Source organism: Dermochelys coriacea, chromosome 1 (genome assembly GCF_009764565.3).
Source record: "Dermochelys coriacea isolate rDerCor1 chromosome 1, rDerCor1.pri.v4, whole genome shotgun sequence".
Taxonomy (NCBI): domain Eukaryota; kingdom Metazoa; phylum Chordata; order Testudines; family Dermochelyidae; genus Dermochelys; species Dermochelys coriacea.
This window is the reverse complement of record NC_050068.2, coordinates 263,262,961-263,279,211: the sequence shown is the minus strand read 5'-3', so window position 1 is coordinate 263,279,211 and position 16,251 is coordinate 263,262,961. Positions and strand designations below refer to the sequence as shown.

General features: G+C 42.5%; 1 protein-coding gene and 1 long non-coding RNA gene across 4 annotated transcripts in view; both read left to right on the top strand.

Annotated features, from left to right (window-relative positions):
• Positions 1-2,835, top strand: part of TTC26 (tetratricopeptide repeat domain 26) — an 89,725-nt gene extending 86,890 nt beyond the window's left edge. For all 3 annotated transcript variants that reach the window (XM_038417694.2, XM_043502555.1, XM_043502551.1), the window contains one exon: positions 1,380-2,835. In XM_038417694.2, coding sequence (XP_038273622.1) covers positions 1,380-1,491 — 112 coding nt within the window. In that variant the 3' untranslated portion in view covers positions 1,492-2,835. The remainder of the gene's footprint in view (positions 1-1,379) is intronic.
• An 11,086-nt stretch (positions 2,836-13,921) lies between these two features.
• On the top strand, positions 13,922-14,755 carry LOC122457464. The gene is made up of 2 exons (XR_006276987.1): positions 13,922-14,032; positions 14,153-14,755. It is a non-coding gene; the product is annotated as an uncharacterized LOC122457464 (long non-coding RNA).
• Positions 14,756-16,251: the final 1,496 nt, after the last annotated feature.

The following is a 16,251-nucleotide window of genomic DNA, read 5'->3' as shown; positions in this document are numbered from 1 at the left end:
ATGGAAGTCTATCCACTCCTCCTTGGTCTTGGAATTTCAAGGATGGCAGAATTAAAATAGGTGGATGGTTACTCACAACTCCAGGAGGGACGAAGAACATGTTTCTGAATGATAAATGAATGTTTTTAGTGAAGGCCCAATCCCTATTTCTGCAAATTTTGTTCAATCCAAGCTTAGCTTGGATATTGGTTTGATTAAACCTCCAAGAGAAAAGAGGAAATGGTCCTTCCCATTGATTTTATTGATTGTTTTGCTTTTGGTCTACCTCACTGGATAGGGGAATGGGGAAGGATAGAGGGGATACCTTCTGTTCCTGTTCTGCAGTAAGAAGTCTACTGTGCTGCCGGGTGACCAAGCTCTGTAAGCAGTGGCATAATTAATGCACCCTCCAATTTTCCCTCTGGCAGAGTTTCTCTACGTTTCAGTTAAGATTCACATAATCTCTAGAATTTTTATTTTTCCCCCCATTTGGGGCCACACAGAAGAGGAGTTGTAGTTGCTTTCTTTAATGCATACCTTTCAAGAAAACAGGAGCACCCATAGCCCTCACATCTGTTACTGTCTCCCTTGTCTGCCCTCCATTTTCTAACAGTACTCCTTATTAAGGTAGTGCAGATACACTAGTCCACCTCAATCGCTGAACTGGAATTGAGTTAATCTTTCCACAAAATCTGAATTCTTCATGGAGATGGCAGACATCTGAGAAACAAACTGATTTACTTGTTATGTCAGGTCGTGTTCCCCCGAAATGCAAACCACCTCAACCTATGAATTAATTCATCAGATATCTCTAGTTAAACAAGATTTGATCTGCTTATTAGTTGAATGGGAACCCTCCAAGGAAAACATAGGGTATTTCAGGGATTGATGCTTCTGAAGGAAGCACTCTTCTTTCTTAGTAATCAAAAATACATAATGCTTCATGTGGTCAAAACGTATTGACTAATTAGTGCTGAGCGGTGCTCCAGTGTTGAAATAGGGGTTGCTGTGCTGCTGAAGTTGTCTGTCAGATGGCCTGAAAAACTGAAGCTCTAACAACTTGCCTTTAAATGTCTTGTGGCATTTTTTGCAAGAGTAGGAATGTTAATTTTTATATCCTGGCAAGCTACAGTATGAATAATAATTTTTTGCTGATTTGGAATTTCCCTTTTAGTTGCAACTAAATACAATATTCTTTATTTCTTGACCCATACAATTGTGTAGGCTTACTGTGGTGTTTATTAGCTGTCACCTTCCTCCTCAGTTGTAGGTGAAGTAGATTGCATACCTAGAGTCTGTGCTTTGCAATCCTTCAGAATGTAAAGATGCACCAAAATTTCAGCTGTTTCTAGCCAAGTGATCGTCACCCTGCTTTAAACCTTTGTCTTCTGTCTTCTCAGAGAGACACTGCGGGAAGTGCTACATCTCCTAAGGAGCACTGGTAACCCTCAGGTAGAGTATATCATCCGCATCATGAAGAAGTGGGCCAAAGAGAACAGAGTGCCTGTCTAAGACCGTACTACCAAGAAAACCAGGTCAGATGCCATCTTTTTGTGCATAGCTGGAGGGCATGGAACCTAGCCCCTCCCCTTCATTCACCCTCCCACCCCCCATACACATCTTCCTTGTAGTCTTCGTTTGTGGCTGGCCTATCATCAAACATTAAAGAGACTGCCAAACTCTGAAATGGAGCAAAAAGAGTACTGCAGTTGGCCTGCGCAAAATTTCCGTGATTTTGATATGAAGGATTTCTTTTGGACAGAAGGGATTTGAATTCCATGCTCTTCCCACCCAGATCCGTGTGGCATTTTTTCTGTTCTACATCAATCCCAGTGTCTAGTTCAAGGATTCTCAACCTTTTTCATACTTTGATTCCAATGTTCAAACTGTCCCTCATAGACACTCCAGACTCCTTTGCACCAGCTCCCACAGTACTGCGTAAGATGTATTGTTGCAATTTGAGAGGTTCATATTTTAAAATACTTCTCCTGGCCTCCAAAGAAGAATCATCTTTAAAGTAACTCAGCAAATCTGCTTCAGCACAAGAGTGGTGATGGCAAATGGAAGAAGGATTGTGTTTTCTTAGTGATTAACTTACCATTAACAGTTAACATGTTTTTAATATTCCTGGCCTACTTCAGGGTGGAACACACCACATCCTGAGCAACATCCATTTTGAGATGGATCCTGCTGATCAATTTATAACCTCTTTATCTCTTTCCTTTTTGTCCAAAAAGATTTGCTGTCCCTTGGCCAAAGTCAGATTAATTCTGAACATGAAGCTAATCAACCACGAATGCAGGGCCCCAGAATTGCTTACTTATTTTCAAAGAGGATAGTTACAAGATATGGGGGACTGCTTTTCAAAGCATGAGGTTCTGATTGGCTGAACTCTTTCTTGCTATAGAGCCTGATCCTGCAAACATTTGTGCATGTTAGTAAATTTGCTCATGTGCGTTGTCCCACCCGTTTACCTCTCACATCAATAAAGTTATTCATGTATGTTTACAGGATCAGGCCCTTCACCAGTCACTACCTTAGACAGCAATGTATCGTGTTTACTTGACAGTTCAGCCCAGCAAAACTCTGCTGTGTTTCAAGGTGGTCTGGAAAGGGAACTGGGGAGAATCCTTTTCAGAATAGACCACTTAATCCTAAAGGAGATGAAATTCTAAGAAGATGCACAATGGATATGATATAGAAATGAATTGTAGGGCTTACAGTACATAATATCTGTACATTATTTGTGAAGGAAAAATTACTTAACTTACGAAGTATTTTTGTACCTTGTGACAAGATATTTCATTGAACACTATGATGTCTGTACCTTGATTAAAGCTTATACTTGGATTTTCAGTCTAACTTCTTGCTTGGCTTTGTTGCCTCATTATGGTAAGGCTGGCAATTGAGATGGCAAATTTTATTTCACTGCAGCGGTGGGTGGATGTGTGATTGACTGACTGCCAAATCAGCATTTCATGGTCAGATGAAGATGAACCCTGTTAAAGCAGACTGGCCCAATGGCCTATGTACTGACCTTTGATGTTAGATCCTGAAATGAGGGTGGCTGGGTAACCCTTATATTTGTAAGTGTGTTTTTTTTCTTACTTAGAAGAGATTCTGAATTCTCCCCAGCTTCTAAGGAATAGGCGCCTAACTCTGGGGAAATCACTAGGCCTCTCTGCTGGAGCTCAGGAACTTCAGTTACCTTTTATCATCTCACTGCAGCAGAGACAAAGGTGTTTCTCCAGCATGGCCAAGTCTTCAAACAAGAACTTCCACCTGTATCACTTCCACTTCCACCAATGTGATGTCTGGCATGATTTGATAGGCTGTAGGCCACTTGTTTTATATGAAAAAAAGGAAAGATTCCATTTTAAGGAGCCCACCATGGTAGTGATGGGAATAAGGTCCTCAAACCGTGATATGAATAAGGGTAGGGTCACCATGTTGCAAAAAGAGACCACATAATGGATCATAAATGCTGTCATTAAAGGCAGTTGCATAAAACATTCCATTTGTAAGAGGCATTTTTATTTTCCTTTCCAGTTTAATTAACTTGGAAACAGATTGGAATGGCTGCTGTGAGCCTTGGTTAAAGCTACAGAAAAATCAATGTGGTGGCTTTGTGACAGATGTTAAATACAGCTAATTATTCTAATCACTGATGTTTAACCAGCAGGAAAGCCTGATAGCCTCTAGATCCATTGCAAATCATGTAACATGTTGGGTGAATCTTCCCCAGCAAAAAATTTAAAGGCACTGCAGGCTGGTAGACAACAATCATAAAATCGTAGGATTGAAAAAGACCTTGAGAGATCTTCTAGTCTACACCCTACAATCAAGTCATTATCTAGACCATCCCTGACAGGTGTTTTTCTAAATCTCCAATGATGGAGATGCCACAGCCTCTTTAGGCAATTTATTCCAGTGCTTAACTATCCTGACAGGAAATTTTTCCTAATGTCCAACCTAAACCTCCCTTGCTGCAATTTAACTCCATTGCTTCTTGTCCTATCCTCAGAGGTTAACAAGAACAATTTTTCTCCCTCTTCCTTGTAACAACCTTTTATGTACTTGAAAACTATATCATGTCTCCCCTCAGTCTTCTCTTCTCCAGACTAAACAAACCCAATTTTTTCAATCTTTCTACATAGATTAAGTTTTCTAGCCCTTTAATCATTTTTGTTGCTCTCTTCTGGACTTTCTCCAATTTGTCCTCATCTTTCCTGCAATGTAGCACCTAGAACTGGATGCAATACTCCAGCTGAGGCCTTATGAGTGAGGAGTAAAGTAGAAGAATTACTTCTCATGTCTTGCTTACAACACTCCTGCTAATACATCCTAGAATGATGTTTGCTTTTTTTGCAACAGCGGTACATTGTTGACTCATATTTAGTTTATGATCCACTATGACCCCCAGATTCCTTTCAGCAGTACTCCTTCCTAGGCAGTCATTTTTCATATCATATGTGTGTAGTTGATTGATCCTTCCTAAGTGGAGTACTTTGCATTTGTCCTTATTGAATTTCATCCTATTTACTTCAGACCACTTCTCCTGTTTGTCCAGATTGTTTTGAATTTTAATGCTATCCTTCAAAGCACTTGCAGTGCTCCTAGCTTGGTATTGTCCACAAACTTTATAATTGTACTCTCTATGCCATTATCTAAATAACTGATGACGATATTGAACAGAACTGGACCTAGGACTGATCCTTGCGGGACCCACCTTGATATGCCCTTCCAGCTTGACTGTGAACCACTGATAATTACTCTCTGGGAACAGTTTGCTGTCATTGTATTGCACTGCACAGGCATGCCCTCAATTCCTTCTCAATCGCCTCAGCCTAAGACAGAGCCTTTGCAGTTGTCAGCATTGAGCTGTACCTCAACTGTGTCCCCTTAGTTAGTTTATTCTAGTTGTTCTTAGTAGTAGTTCAGTTTAGCTACTGTGACGGGATCACCGGGACACAACCTAGAACTGTGGGATTGCTGTGCCCCCATAACTCTCCAGCCTGGGCTGTCTCTCACAATGCTTTGTCAGTGACAAGCAGCAAACCCCTCCAGGTGCTGTTATTGCTCAGCCACCAGCATACAGAGACACACTCAGCTAAACTGCATGAATGCTGTCTAAGCCACTCATGAATGATATAAAGGGAGACCCCCAGCTTTGCACCCCAGAAATGTACCATCTTACACTGCTCGAGACTTTTTCTTGAACAATGCAAGCTCATCATTTCGCCACTTTGTCAAGGGATAGTAGACATGAATCAGCTTTTGTAATCGGAGCAGATGCCCCAAGCACTTTAGAAAAACTCCCTAATAAAGATAAAACATTAAAATAAGTTTAACTACAGAAAGACAGATTTTAAGTGATTATAAGTGGTAGGCCTAAAGGTCAGAGATAGTTACCTTAAACAGGTTTCAGAATAGCAGCAAGTCTGTGTCCGCAAAAAGAACAGGAGTACTTGTGGCACCTTAGAGACTAACAAATTTATTTGAGCATAAGCTTTCATGCGCTACAGCCCACTTTATCAGATGCATGCAGTGGAAAATACAGTAGGACGATTTTATATACACAGAGAATATGAAACAATGGGTGTTACCATGCACACTATAACGAGAGTGATCAGTTAAGGTGAGCTATTACCAGCAGGAGAGGAAAAAAAACCTTTTGAAGTGATAATCAAGATGGGCCATTTCCAGCAGTTGATAAGAACGTGTGAGGAACGGTAGGGGGGGAAAATAAACATGGGGAAATAGTTTTACTTTGTGTACTGACACATCCACTCCCAGTCTTTATTCAAGCCTAATTTAATGGTGTCCAGTTTGCAAATTAATTCCAATTCAGCAATCTCTCATTGGAGTCTGTTTTTGATGTTTTTTTTGTTGTAATATTGTGACTTTTAGGTCTGTAATCGAGTGACCAGAGAGATTGAAGTGTTCTCGGACTGGTTTTTGAATGTTATAATTCTTGATGTCTGATTTGTGTCCATTTATTCTTTTACGTAACGACTGTCTAGTTTGGCCAATGTACATGGCAGAGGGGCATTGCTGGCACATGATGGCATATATCACATTGGTAGATGTGCAGGTGAACGAGCCTCTGATAGTGTGGCTGATGTGATTAGGCCCTATGATGGTGTCCCCTGAATAGATATGTGGACACAGTTGGCAACAGGCTTTGTTGCAAGGATAGGTTCCTGGATTAGTGTTTTTGTTCTGTGGTGTGTGGCTGCTGGTGAGTATTTGCTTCAGGTTGGGGGGCTGTCTGTAAGCAAGGACTGGCCTGTCTCCCAAGATCTGTGAGAGTGATGGGTCGTCCTTCAGGATAGGTTGTAGATCCTTGATGATGCGCTAGAGAGGTTTTAGTTGGGGGCTGTAGGTGACGGCTTGTGGTGTTCTGTTATTTTCTTTGTTGGGCCTGTCCTGTAGTAGGTGACTTCTGGATACTCTTCTGGCTCTGTCACTCTTTTTCTTCACATCAGCAGGTGGGTATCGTAGTTGTAAGAATTCTTGATAGAGATCTTGTAGGTGTTCGTCTCTGTCTTAGGGGTTGGAGCAAATGCGGTTATATCGTAGAGCTTGGCTGTAGACAATGGATCGTGTGGTGTGGTCTGGATGAAAGCTGGATGCATGTAGGTAAGTATAGCGGTCAGCAGGTTTCCGGTATAGGGTGGTATTTATGTGACCATTGCCTATTAGCACTATAGTGTCCAGGAAGTGGATCTCTTGTGTGGACTGGTCCAGGCTGAGGTTGATGGTGGGATGGAAATTGTTGAAATCATGGTGGAATTCCTCAAGGGCTTCTTTTCCATGGGTCCAGATGATGAAGATGTCATCAATGTAGCACAAGTAGACAAGGGGCATTAGGGGACGAGAGCTGAGGAAGCATTGTTCTAAGTCAGCCATAAAAATGTTGGCATACTGTGGGGCCATGCGGGTATCCATAGCAATGCCGTTGACTTCAAGGTATACATTGTCCCCAAATGTGAAATAGTTATGGGTGAGGACAAAGTCACAAAGTTTAGCCACTAGGTTTGCTGTGACATTATTGGGGATACTGTTCCTGACGGCTTTTAGTCATCTTTGTGTGGAATGTTGGTGTAGAGGGCTTCTACATCCACAGTGGCTAGGATGGGTGGGAAGATCACCGATCGATTATAGTCTCCTCAGGAAGTCAGTGGTGTCTCTAAGATAGCTAGATGCTGGTAGCATAGGGCCTGAGGAGGGAGTCTACGTAGCCAGACAATCCTGCCGTCAGGGTGCCAATGCCTGAGATGATGGGGCGTCCAGGATTTCCACACAACAGAAACACTAACCCAGGAACCTATCCTTGCAAAAAGCCTGTTGCCAACTGTATCCACATATCTATTCAGAGGACACCATCATAGTGCCTAATCACATTAGCCACACTATCAGAGACTCATTCACCTGCACATCTACCAATGTGATATATGCCATCATGCCAGCAAAGCCCCTCTGCCATGTACACTGGCCAAACCGGACAGTTGCTACGTAAAAGAATAAATGGACACAAATCAGACATCAAGAATTATAACATTCAAAAACCAGTCCGAGAACACTTCAGTCTCTCTGGTCACTTGATTACAGACCTAAAAGTCGCAATATTACAACAAAAAAACTTCAAAACAGACTCCAATGAGAGACTGCTGAATTGGAATTAATCTGCAAACTGGACACCATTAAATTAGGCTTGAATAAAGACTGGGAGTGGATGTGTCAGTACACAAAGTAAAACTATTTCCCCGTGTTTATTTTTCCCCCCTACTGTTCCTCACACCTTCTTATCAACTGCTGGAAATGACCCATCTTGATTATCACTACAAAAGGTTTTTTTTCTCTCCTGCTGGTAATAGCTCACCTTAACTGATCACTCGTTATAGTGTGCATGGTAACACCCATTGTTTCATGTTATCTGTGTACATAAAATCATCCTACTGTATTTTCCACTGCATGCATCTGATGAAGTGGGCTATAGCCCACAAAAGCTTATGCTCAAATAAATTTGTTAGTCTCTAAGGTACCACAACTATTCCTGTTCTTTTTACCTTAAAGACTCATTCTAAATCCTAACCTTTTAGACTAAGCAAAATTTGAATCAAATAGTTTTTCTCATCCCACTGGATGTCACAGGCAGGTTACAGTTCCTACAGGCTGAATTTTCTTCTCAGTCTTGGACCAATCTCCCCTGTTCAAAGTCTTTGTGTTCCCAGCATTCTTCTTGCCTTCAGAGTAGGTGGGGGAGGAAAGAGATGGTCTCATGATGCCACTGGCCCTTATTTTATACTCTCAATTCATGTCCCAGGAAAGATACTGGCCCAGACATGTCCTGGTGTGTCTTGCTGAGTCACAGAGTTGAGCAACCTTCATTGTGTGGTGCTTACGCAACTGTCTCTTACAGAACTGCAAATGTCTTGTTTACAATTCTCCTGCTGTTCAATGGCTCATGATGGTCGCTTAACTCCCATTTGGGGGTGGGTCCCCCCCTTATTGCCACTGGAGAGCCAGCTGTGGTCATCTCCCAGACTCGCAACATATTTCAGTAACAACTATATAGCAAAATCTCATAACTTCATACTCAATTTTATATATATATATATATATATATATATATATATATATATATACACACACACACACACACACAAAACAATGAGTTTTAGCAGATCATGACATTTCATATGATATCTTACAAGGCATGCTTTGTATGCAATATCACAACCATATACAAATGATGAATACAGAAGTTACAGGGTGCTGCTTTGAGGTACAGTGCATCACAGCCATAGGAATTTTAAAAAAACCTTTATAAAAATATTTTTATAGATAGTTTCTTCTGTCCCGGAGTTTTACTTTACTGGAAGGGTCTGCCCGGTTCTCCGGGTTTCAAACATTGCCTGTCATGCTGGGAGGCAATACAGGTGAGTGCCTTGGGGAATATCATATTTCCTAAAAGTGCAACTTCTGTCTGGCATTAAAATCTAGAGACAGAAAAAACAAGGAGATCAAACTTCGACCCCTTATGATGAAGACCTCACTGCACCCAGCATTTGACCCAGGCCAGGAGACCACCCCCCACTCCCTGTATGCCAGTTTCTGAGTAAGTCCACTGAATCCAAGCCTCAGTTCTCAAGGGTATTTAAGAGGAAGGTCCAAGATTCCTCTTGTATGACTACCAAAGACCATCCTTTGAGTTCTCCAGGTAGGAATTCTACCTTGAAGATGTCATGGTCTCCAATGACTCATCCATTTCAGCACTCATTGCTCTCCGACCTGGTTCCCATGAGACTGCTTGTTCCTCAAGTACCAAGGGTGCTGCTGTCAGACCTAAAGATAGGCTCTGAGAGGTCATTGGTACTGTCAGTGGAGCCGAGGTAGCAAGAAGAGCTCTATTTCTTCTCTGTATCAAAAAAGCCCACTTGAGATCTGTCTGGACTCCTCTCGGAGCAGTTGAGATTCATGGTACTGTCAACTTCCTCAGCCACTATCGCTTCGGCGCAGGCCATGGATGCAGTATTGACAACTCTCTTGGTACGCAGAAGCTTCACTTTCCCCAAGACCTTGCTGTGTTCAAGACGCCTGACTCACCACTGCTCTGCTCTGACATATTCTTGGTACCACAGACTTCCAGATCTGTGGACATTTGCCTGGTTTTGATGGTTTCATCTTACGCTTCTTCCAGTGCTCCACCAGTACAGAGTGATTTGGAAGAGGTGAATTCTGAAGATCTTGCCTCAGTCTTCCAAATATCTGTGCAGGGCTCTCCTCTCCATTCTTTTAGAGGCCCCTTTCCTGAGGTCTCTGAAGAGACTGGTGCCACTCGTGAGAGATGGCCACAACCACCATCTTGCTGGTATGAACACCCATGGCTATTTCCACCCATGTCATATGCACCATCTCTTTGGGCATACTGACCCTTGTGTAGCCTATCATCAGCAGTTTTCTAGGGCCTCTAGCACCACCTGTCACAGTGATAGACCGCCTTCATCACCTTCCCTCTCTAGGAGACTGGAACCTCAGGAAGAAACCTTTGTGGAACAGAAAGCTAGAGCTGATGAAGATGTCTCTCCACTAGCCAACAACTCTTTTTCATCCCTGGATGAAGCAGTTATGTCAACTTCTCCATTGTTGGTAGATCATTTTAAACAGTTTCAGGAACTAGTCAAGAGAATTGCAGACTCCTTGCAGATCCCTCTTGAGGAGGTTAAAGAACCACATCATAAGCAGCTTGACATCTTCCATACAGCTTAATCTGCCCGCATTACCCTACCTGTTAACCTTTACAAGGTCCAGCAGGGCCTTGTTATCTGGCACACCCTAGCCACAATTCTGCCCACATGGAAGAGAGTGGATAAGAAATACTATGTTCCATCTAAGGACTCAGAATTTTTATTTTCTCATCCCTCTTCTAACTCTTTGATGGTCGATGTAGGTAACAAACATGGAAGGCACATCTTGGACACTCATGCTAATTCTACACCCTCTCACAAGGACCATAAGTGCCTTGACCTCTTTGGTAGAAATTTGTATTTATCAGCTACTTTACAATTCAGAAACAGGCATTAATGGTGACAATATAATCATACAAGTTATACCTAGCTGAACTCTTTTATTGAGTACCTACCAGCTGAACATAGAGTGCAATTTCAGGCAATTATTGCAGAAGGACAGCTTCTCACTGGAACATCTTTGCAGGCTTTTCTCAACACTGCTGATGTTGCTGCCCATTCAGTCTCTACAGCAGTAGTTATGAGGAGGGACTCCTGGCTCCAGCTCTCAGGATTTACAAAGGAGGTCCAAAATACGGTTAAAAATTTACCTTTTGATAGTAATAAACTGTTCATAGACAGCACAGACAAATCTCTGCACATGTTAAAGGACGCTAGGGCCACTTTGTGTTCTCTCAGGGTCTATACACCTGCCCACAAGGGAAAGTTTAGTAAGTCCCAGACAGAGCAGAGATCCTGTCCCACCCAATTCTCGAGCTTCCTGAGATCATATGATCCTCAACATAAGAGACAGAGGTTTCAGAGAAGAAAACTACCCACTTCTCAACCTTCGACCTCACAGTCTTCCATCTCCAAGCACCAATTTTGACGGGTTGGTTGGGGTCCTGAGTTACCATCCCCATCCTTACTAGCTGCATCGATTCACCCACCTTCCTCCCTTTGGCAACTGCCTTTATCACTTCTGGCAGGCTTGTGAGTCCATCACTATGGACAAGTGGGTTTTGGAGATAATTTCCACAGGGTACTCCATCCATTCTACTTCTCTTCTGCCTGTGAGCCCTCCTACCCTGTCCCTCTTCAGGGACCCCTCTCATGAGAACCTGCTACAAGAAATATATTCTCTCCTACTCTTGGTACTGTAGAATCAGTCCCATGCAGCACAGAAGAAAGGGATTTTATTCCAGGCATTTTGTGATTCCAAAAAAGAATGGCAGTTGGAGACCTATCCTAGATTTAAGTATACTCAACACCTTTGTGAAGGCACAAATATTCAAAATGGTGACACTTGCAGCAATAATTCTCACTAGACCAAGGAGATGTATATTTCCATATAGTGATCCACCCATCTCACACAAACAATTGCTACATTTTACTGTCTGTCAGGATCATTTTCAGGTCAGGGTGCTCCCTTTTGGTCTATCACCTGCTCCAAGGATCTTTTGGAAGGTTATGTGAGTGATAGCGGCACATCCCCTCAGAAAAGGAATTCTGTTGTTCAGTTATCTAGATGATTGGCTTCTGAAAGGTCACTCCCTGGACATAACGTCCGGGCAACTTTAGACGCCACAGACCTCTCTTTCAAATTGGACCTACAATTAAACATTCAAAATCCCATGTTGACCCTTCACTCCCTCCCGGTTCAAAAGTTAGAATTCACAAGAGCTCATCTCAGTTCAGTACCTCCCAATGCACAGATTCATGGCCATATCCAACACAGCCAAATCAGCCCTCAAACTCTGGCCAAGAACTGTCTTCAGCCATTGAGGCACATGGCAGCTGGTATTTTCATTGTAGATCATGCAAAATTCCAAATGTGTTGCCTTCAGGGGTGGCTCAGGACTGTTTACCAAACAGACGCAGTCTAAGTACACTACTTTCCATACCCACCTTCATAAAGGAATCTCTCAGTTGGTGGAAAGATCCTCACAATGTTCGTGCAGGAGTAGCTTTTGCCTACCCTTCACCAATGGTTATTGTAACAATGGATGCACCTCTGCTGAGGGGGGAATACATCTGGACACTCACATAGCCCAGGGCAGGTGGATGCCTCAAGAGACCACTCTGCACATCAACCTCCTGGAACTCAGAGCTGTCAGATATGCCTGTTTCCAGTTTCTACGACTAATCAGGGGCAAACACATAAAGGTCATTCATGATGGACAACATGTCATTCATGGTCTACATCAAACAACAAAGAGGGGCAAAATCCCCCTCTCTCTGTGCTGAGGCTATCAAGCTTGGAATTGGTGCATACGCAATCAGATTGTCATCACAACATCTTACCTTCCAGGAGTTCAGAATGTGATTGCAGTTACAGTCAATAAGCACTTTTTCAAGACCACGAGTTGGAAATAGTTTCCATCATACTGCACCACATATTCCAGCAATGGGGCATGCCTCAAATAGAGCTCTACACCACAGTAATAAACAAAAAATGCATCTGGTTCTGCTCCAGAGGTGGGCTGGGTCATCGATCCTTGGGGGATGCCTATCACCTTCTGTGGCTGTCGGGTCTATTATACACATTCCCCCAACTTTTCTAATATCAAAAGTTCTCCTCAAAATAAAAAATGACAAGGCCAAGTTATTCTAATAGTACTGATCTGGCCCAGACAGGCGTAGTTTCCTTACGTGATACAGCTGGCTGTTTACTCACCAATCACTTTCCAGGTCATTCCTCATCTCCTCTCCCAGAAAGGCAGGAAGATCCTTCACTCTAATCTCAGACTTCTTCATCTCAAAGCATTGCTGCTCAATGGTTCACGGGATTAAAAATAAACTGCTCAGAGGAAATAAAAAGAGTGCTATTACACAGCAGAAAACAGTCTACATGCTACACTTGCTTCCAAAAATGGACAAAATATGTGTGTTGGTGTGACTTCAAACACATTCTACCAACAACCTCATCGCTGCCAGATATACTGGATTATACCCTAGAACTCAGGGCTCTTGTTGAGATCTGTTAGTCTACCTAACAGCCATCATGGCTTTTCATTCTCCAAAGGAAGATTATTCTGTATTTGCCCATCTAATGACAATGAGGTTTCTTAGGGGGTTTGGAAATCTCTTTCCACCAGTCAAGAACTCCAGTTTAGGACCTCAGTCGGGTTCTTAAATTCATTACGAGATCACCATTTGACCAGACGGCTTCCTGCTCACACACTCCATGTATGAAATGATAAAAACAGCATTTCTCATAGTCATCACGTCGGCTCGATGAGTTGGGGAAATAGGGAACCTTATGGCATATCTCCCTTTCACAATATTTTTGAAGGACAAGGTGACATTACGACCATATTACAAGTTTTTACAAAAATATTTTCCAAGTTCCATGTTAACCAACCAATTCACGTTCTGATCTTCCACCCTAAACCTTGTGTAGGCAAAGAAGAGGTGTGTTATACACACTTGATGTCAGGAGAGCCTTCTATCTTGACAAGACTAAGCCTTTAAGAAAGACTCCCAAATTATTTGGCTCAATTGCAGACAGATCAAATGAGTCTGCAATCTCTAAACAGACTTTCCAAGTGGATATCTGACTGCATTTGTTCTTGCTACCAATCTTGTAATATTCAAGCATCCTTGTTCATATGAATTCACTCTGAGGTTTGTTTCCACCTCTGCAGCCTTTCTCAAAAATATTCCCATCACTGAAATATGGAGAGCCGTGACTTGTACTTCTATACATATGTTTGCTGAGCATTATGCAATAACTCAGAATTCTGCTTCTGATTCTGCGTTGACTTCGTTATGTTTTCTTTTATACTGGACTCAACTCCGAAGTCCACTCCTCCTTAGAGGTTTCAGAGTAGCAGCCGTGTTAGTCTGTATTCGCAAAAAGAAAAGGAGTACCCGTGGCACCTTAGAGACTAACAAATTTATTAGAGCATAAGCTTTCGTGAGCTACAGCTCACTTAGAGGAAACCGCTCAGTAGTCACCTAGAGTGGAGTACCCATAGGGACACTACTTGAAGAAGAAGAAATGATTATTCATCCTGTGCAGAAACTGTGGTTCTTTCAAATGTGTGTCCCTATGGGTGCTCCACTATCCACCCTTCTTACCCTCTGCTTCTGAGTTCTCTGATGGAGCTTCACTGTAGAGAAGGAACTGAGGGCAGTTCACTCGCACAATGCTATATAACAGCATCATGGAGCATAAGACTGAGTAACACATATGCACAGGCCGAATGGACGCTGCTATGAGAAATCTCCAATCAAAGGTGCAGAGGGCATAAGTGCACCTAGAGTGGAACACCCATAGGGATACACATCTTGAAGAACCACAATTGCTCTACAGGGTGAGTAACCATTTCTTTGCTGCTGTTTGGTGTTTAATATTTCTAAGATTAAAAAAAAAACAAAGGAAGTGGAGAGATGTAGAGAGGGAAAGAGCAGGGATATGAGGAATGGAGGAACAAAGAGTGGGATGTAGGAGGGAAAAGGGGATAAGTCAAACACAAAATGGAAACTGATAGCTACAAAACACAGCCTAAACACTGAGAGGAGTTATTGTACAGCTAATGTAAAGAGGAGAGACTGAAGCAGAAACACTTTCTTCTTCAATACCAAAATACAAGAAAGTTCAAAAAAGATCTTTCAGATTATCAGGAGTCATAAATGACTTCATCAAACAGTGATGAGGCAAAATTGGTGAAAATGATGAATCACCTGAGGTATGGCTTCCCTCCCATTCCATTAATATCGATGGGAAATCCATCAAGACAGAGCTTAAATCATCCTTATTGCACCCACTGGCCGAGACAGTTCTGGATTACAGACCTAATGAAGCTTTCATCTCAACCACCTATTAACACCTGCCCATTTCTGGACCTTCTAACACATCACAAGGACACTTTCAGACACTCCAGTCTGGAACTACTGCAGCTCAGAGCCCCGTATTTGGATGGGCATCAGATGTAGAGCACTTACGTTCCAGAGTGGTGCAATCCACCCTTAACCAAAGCAGGAAAGACTCTACTAGAATATGTTATTCAGTTAAATGGAGGAATTTCTCCTCTTGGGCTCAGCAAGGCCAGCTATCTCCAGAATCTGCTGGGATCCCTGCTGTCCTGGAATATCTATTTACCCTTAAGCCTCTCTTTTAGTTCTCTTTGGGTTCATTTAGCAGAAATCAATGCTTTTCATCCTCCTGTTGATAACTGCACAATCTTCACTCATCCTGTCACAACTACATTTTTAAAGGGGATCCTTAGATCCTTTCAACCATAGGTGGACTTTGCGTCCCAGTGGGACCTCAATTTTGTTCTTTCATCTCTCACCAGACCTTCCTTCGATCCTCTAGCCACAAACTATATGGCCCATCTGTCTATGAAAATGGCCTTTCTGATCACCATAGCATCAGCCAGAAGAGCCAGCAAGCTGAGAGCACTCATGGTGGACCCACAATGTACTACCTTCCATAATGAAAAGTCTCACTGTGCCCCCATCCAAAATTCATCCCTGAAGTAGTTTCCAAGTTTCATATGAGTCAAACCATCAGCTTACTAGTATTTTTTACAAAACTATGTGCCTTGGATGAAGAGATTCTCTGGATGTCTGAAGGGCACTGGCCTTTTATCTACAAAGAATACAAGTTATTAGAAAGACACCTAAATTATTTGTTACCATAGCTAGATCTCTTGATCTCTCTCCTGCCTCTGTGCAGAGACTTTCAAATTGGATCTCTGGTTGTATTATCCTGTGCTACCAATTAGCTGACATCCCTCCCTCAAAGGAGCACGGGATCATTCCTCCAGAGCACAAGGAACCTCTGTTGCATCTCTGAGAGATGTACATCTACTAGAGATATGTAGGACAGCTACCTGGAGCACTGTGCACACCTTCACAAGATATTATGCTTTGGTCTAATCTTCAACTACTGATACAGCTGTGGGGACAGCAGTATTACAGTCAGCTATCACCTCTGTGTCCTCGCAGCCACCGCGTTTGACCACTGTTTATTAATCTCCCACATGTGGAACACACATAGGGACCATCACAGGAAGAATAAAGGGAGGTT